Consider the following 3,936-nt stretch of genomic DNA (forward strand, 5'->3'; position numbering starts at 1 on the left):
TACTGTGGCTAACATTTTTTTACTATTTTAAGTGACAATACAGTAAAATCTATCGCATACTACAATAGCAGCGACTTACCTGATTTGTAAGATGGAGTCATTTAATTGGTTTGTATAGCAAGCACTTTCAACAATTGCAACTTAGAAAGAGGAATATCCTTGATTTAGTGTAGAGAGAATCGTTCATTCTTGCTACATTCAATTTTCTATTAACTGTTTCATATGATGTACTGTAAGTAGCCACTGATCCTATTTTTGCAAATAAAATAAAATTATTGTAGCAGCCAAGAAGTATAACGGCAAAATCGTAAAAGATATTGGAGCGCATTGGAAAACTTTGGCAAGAGAATTTGGAATTGATCAAGGCGACATCGACAAAATTATAGTTAACAATAATGGATCAGTTGACGATCAATGTGCGCAAATGTTGAGTATTAATAAGCGTAGAAAAGGTCGGAGTTACACAAAGAAAGCATTAGTTGAAACACTCTTTAAAAGCGGGCTGCGCTCTGTAGCTGAAGATCATCGTATGTGTAAAGTTATTTCTACACGTAAAAATTCAAAAAGGAAATCCAATGCTGTAAAAGAAGATGGTAAGCTTTTATGCTATAAACAGAAAGTGTTTATCAAAATTTTCTTTTCATTATTTACACAATTTATGATAAATTAATTTTCATGGACTATTTTTAATTTACTGTAGATACGATAGCGTATCTCAAGCGTAACACGACAAGACTCTGATTTCATATTAAACTTTGCGTTATAACCCAAATCAGTTTTTTAGCGAAGATTATCAGCATCTATATCTCCGCAAAGATACTAATAGGGTATATTACTGTTGAAAGATTGAAATAAATAGTTTAATAGAAAATAGATTCATTACTTTGGATCATAAATCCTATAAAAATACTATAGTTATTACAGAGGAGCGTTAGATGTCATAAAGTAACGTAAGATATACTAACACTACAACTACTGCAACTATCTAGATTTGAGGTAGATACGGGTATTAACCATATTTGTTAGCTTTAGAGATGTAGTCAATGTAGAAGGTAATATTGATTGTAAAATCAAATTCAACGTAGATGATAATAGTTCATGTGGTGTTAGACGATTGCAAAAAGCTTGATATACTAACAGAATCCAACAAATATTCTGTCTTGAAAAAATTTAAAATCATATCAATTTTCATTAAATTATTTGACTAGAAATTTTCTCAAAATTTTCCATTGATTTACTGTACGTATTCCTTGTTTGAATGTTCAAGTTCGCATTTTACATCCAAAATCGGACTGTGACTATACTGTGTTAATTGCACATAATTATTTAAACTTAGGAATGAGATCAAACAGTTCTAAATGACACCAACCATAATTAAGATACGTAGCATTTACGTAGTACGATGAATAGTACATAGTCTAACATACAAGGCAATATATTAAAAGAAAATTTACTGCTAGATTATCTTAGTGAACATACTTTCTAGATATGGGAGTTAACAGTAAACTTTATAGATGTCGATATTTTTATACCTTTGATATTTATAAATTTGCTAACTTGTGCTTAAAACTGTATACGAGTATTTTCAAAAGTTGCATTTATTACGGTACATCTACTGTATTCCGCAATAAGAATTTTGTTAAAATTCTTACAAAGCTAACTGCAATTTTTCTTTAGTTTTATCATTTTGGATTTAAAGTATTAAGAGAGATAAGAACAATAGTGATATTTACAGTTAAAATTTGGCATTAAAATTAAAAGGAGAAACATTGAATTGTCAGTCATAGGTTCTGTCGATTAAACTTTTTTATTTTCACGTCATTCTTAAAGCTGCCGAGCCATTGCAAAATCTAAAGAAAGATGACGAACTATCTAATAGCGCTGACCGAGAAATCCAAGGCATGTTTATTGATAGATAATATAAAAATATATAAATATAAACATAGAATATTTGCAATGATATCTATGGTGTAATTTATATCGCTTAATTTATTTTGTTAAGTGAAGGGATGTTATGTATGTAAGAATACAGTAACCTGTTTTACTGCACCTAACGTGTTAGCATAAGTTAAGGTATAATACGTCATCACGGCTATACTATTTAAATGCAGTAAATCCTAAATAAAAGAGACTTTTAGTAAGCTTACTAGGAGTGTATCAAAGTCTCTCGTGCTTACGTTAACGACTAAGAGTGGAAACACAACGGATAACAGCTGCTTTAATATAAGAAAAGTGAATGGCTGAACATGTTGTTGTTATTAATGTTCTTCTATTACTTTTGAGCCAGATAACAATCTTACATCAGGAAAAAGAAAAAAGAATCCAGCGAAATGTCATTTATTTCCAGGAATGCATCCAGGTTAATTTTGTTTTGATTGGAGATAGGAGTGCAGTTTTCGACAGTATCTTTCTATCCACAACCTTTTCTCTCTAAATTGTAGTCCCATTATGTAATGACAGAGCTATTCTATTTATTAGTGCATTAAAATCGAAGAGTACTTTTAACTAGAAGAAACACAGGCATAGGAGAACATTTCTTGCCATTGACAGTACTTTCTAAATCATCAATTTCATTTCTATTCTTATATAACGTCAACTATCGCAACAGCCAAAGCTGGCTATCCAAAGGTATCGAATAACTGTCAAGTTAATCAAGATCATGATTTAACCTTGCCTGAAGTACCTGGATTAAAATTTCATCTTCCAGCTCAGTGTATAACAACTGAGGCCACCCTAACCATGACTGTATACTATGCAGATCCACCTTATAATCAAGGTTTACCAATTCAGAAAGATTCTGATGGTAACCACTTTATCCAGTTATCGCCAATCGTTCGCCTCGAGCCGGATGGGTATCAATTTACCCCTAATAGCACAAGGAAAGCTTTACTTCAAGTCCCCGTTCCATATATCAACCAGATAGTTTCACTTGAGAAAAACAACAACTTTAATATCCCAATAAAGATCATTTGTCGAAGCTACGGATGTGAGAAGTGGGAACAGCAAGATATAGAGTATGAATATAGCCGCGATAAAAATGGATATTATTGCCTTACTTTTGCAGTAAGCCATTTCTCTGACTATGCCGTCATTTCCCGCGTCAAATCTTCCTTTTATTCAGCCTGCAAGTATATCTTTCCATCTTGGCAGCAACGAATTAAAACGTTAGCTTTCCTATCCGAAATAGACACAAGTGATGATACTGTCCATATGAAATTAATCTTAGCTAAAAAAGATGAAGATGAAACTGCTATCTTGTCAGATTTTCATCAGGAAGTTATTAGGATACGTTTAGTTACGACTGGACTTGAAAATACTATTCTAGAAAATGGTGATTACGAAGCTAAATTTAAGGAAGACGGTTTAGATTGTCCGAATGCTGATTTAAATAATCGGATAATTACTATCAATTGGAATGAGTATAGCTATCATGCTATCGATTACGCTTGCAAGGTTATCAAAAAAGCAGCTACTAATATAGCTCAAATCTCTCTAAAGCTTGAAGACCCGAAGCGAGACACCAAGGCAAAGATTTGCTTCTTGTTGAGATCAAATTCCAACAAGGTAAATGAACAACATCTATAATCAATCTTCAAGTTGTGAAGTATATAGACTCTGTTTAATTTACTAAGTAAAGTTTGTCATGTTTGGCAGCCCAACCCATCAAAGCGGTCTGATTCAGAAAAGCTGCCTGTTCTACCCACTAAAGATGATTCAGCATTATCAGATGGTAATTTTGTAATAGCGTAAACAATAGTTGATTATTATCAAGAATTATGTGATATATTACTTTCAGCTACGTTTGCCACTGATAATATAAAAGAGAATCATACATTTCACTTGCATGCTTGCAACTCTATCATCTGTTTTAAAAAAGTTAATGTTGTTAAAGTTAAGTTAATGTTAGCTTTATAAGATTAGCTAACCACCTGTGAA

At 32.2% G+C, this 3,936-nt stretch overlaps 1 protein-coding gene across 1 annotated transcript; it reads left to right on the top strand.

Moving 5' to 3' along the window:
- Positions 1-281: 281 nt before the first annotated feature.
- TRIADDRAFT_62789 (uncharacterized protein) lies at positions 282-3,750 on the top strand (the record flags this gene model as incomplete). The annotated part of the gene is made up of 4 exons (XM_002118743.1): positions 282-593; positions 2,306-2,359; positions 2,609-3,564; positions 3,655-3,750. Coding segments are annotated over 4 exons (1,416 nt in total), but the record flags the coding sequence as incomplete, so codon positions are not given.
- Positions 3,751-3,936: the final 186 nt, after the last annotated feature.

This window comes from Trichoplax adhaerens, genomic scaffold (assembly GCF_000150275.1).
Source record: "Trichoplax adhaerens TRIADscaffold_870 genomic scaffold, whole genome shotgun sequence".
NCBI classification, from domain to species: Eukaryota; Metazoa; Placozoa; class Uniplacotomia; order Trichoplacea; family Trichoplacidae; genus Trichoplax; species Trichoplax adhaerens.